The sequence below is a fragment of the Aptenodytes forsteri genome, unplaced genomic scaffold (genome assembly GCF_000699145.1).
Source record: "Aptenodytes forsteri isolate BGI_AS27 unplaced genomic scaffold, ASM69914v1 Scaffold241, whole genome shotgun sequence".
Classification (NCBI taxonomy): domain Eukaryota; kingdom Metazoa; phylum Chordata; class Aves; order Sphenisciformes; family Spheniscidae; genus Aptenodytes; species Aptenodytes forsteri.
The window spans coordinates 6,462,989-6,463,854 of NW_008795252.1; the positions used below are offsets into that span (position 1 = coordinate 6,462,989).

Below are 866 nucleotides of genomic sequence, written 5' to 3' on the forward strand. Positions count from 1 at the left end.
GGCGGCGAGCGGAGTTACACCTGCGGAGCCGGGGACTGGAGATCGAGTGGTGGTACCTCCTGTGGTCGAGGGCAAAAGGTACTTTTTATTGTCGTTTTCTTCTTAAATCAGCCACGCAACGAGCCAACAGTTCGGGGTCCTATAGCCGGTAAGCGGGACCCGAAAAACGTCTTGAAAATATCTGGCCGGTTCGTTGTGCGCTTCTGGAGTCTTTTTAAGCTTGATTTAGTTTAGACTGGGGAGCTGCAATGTGGCTTTAAAACACGAAGCAGATGTTGAGCTTTTTATAGAGAGCCGTTTGTGCCGAAACGCTGCACGTCGGCCCCCCTCTCAGCTGGCAGGATTTGAGCAGTCGGGTTGTAATTTGGAGATTGGGAAGGCGGGCGCCTGCCACTTGCCCGCTGCCTCGCTGCCTCCTTTTCTACCGGCACTCAAAAGCTCTTCCAGCAACATCAGAGAAATCAAGGTTTCACATTGATTTCTACAATGTAATTCTGCTGCTTGAAATAAAAGGCATTTTTGGCCCAAAATGTTTTACACCACCCAAAAAAATCACATTGGGTTGGTCATTAAATATTGATTTAGTTTCCATACTGAAACCAAGCAGTTCAGCAGCGAGTCTTCCAGGTGGCCTGCTGAGTGGCTTTTGTCATTAACCGTCTAACTTTGCGTGTCCAAAGAAAAGCAACGAAGCTGGGGAAGGGTCTGGAGCACAAGTCTTAGAGGAGCGGCTGAGGGAACTGGGCTTGTTTAGCCTGGAGAAAAGGAGGCCGCTGCTCGGGGACTGGCTGGGCATCAGTCGGCGGGTGGTGAGCAATTGTACTGTGCATCACTTGCTTTGTGTATTATTATTATTATTATTATAT

At 49.0% G+C, this 866-nt stretch overlaps 1 protein-coding gene across 1 annotated transcript in view; it reads left to right on the top strand.

Annotated features, from left to right (window-relative positions):
* BCAT1 (branched chain amino acid transaminase 1) overlaps nt 1-866 on the top strand; it is a 68,905-nt gene that overhangs the window by 522 nt on the left and 67,517 nt on the right. The window contains exon 2 of the mRNA XM_009279008.2: nt 112-148. Within this exon, the coding sequence (XP_009277283.2) occupies nt 112-148 (37 nt within the window). The remainder of the gene's footprint in view (nt 1-111; nt 149-866) is intronic.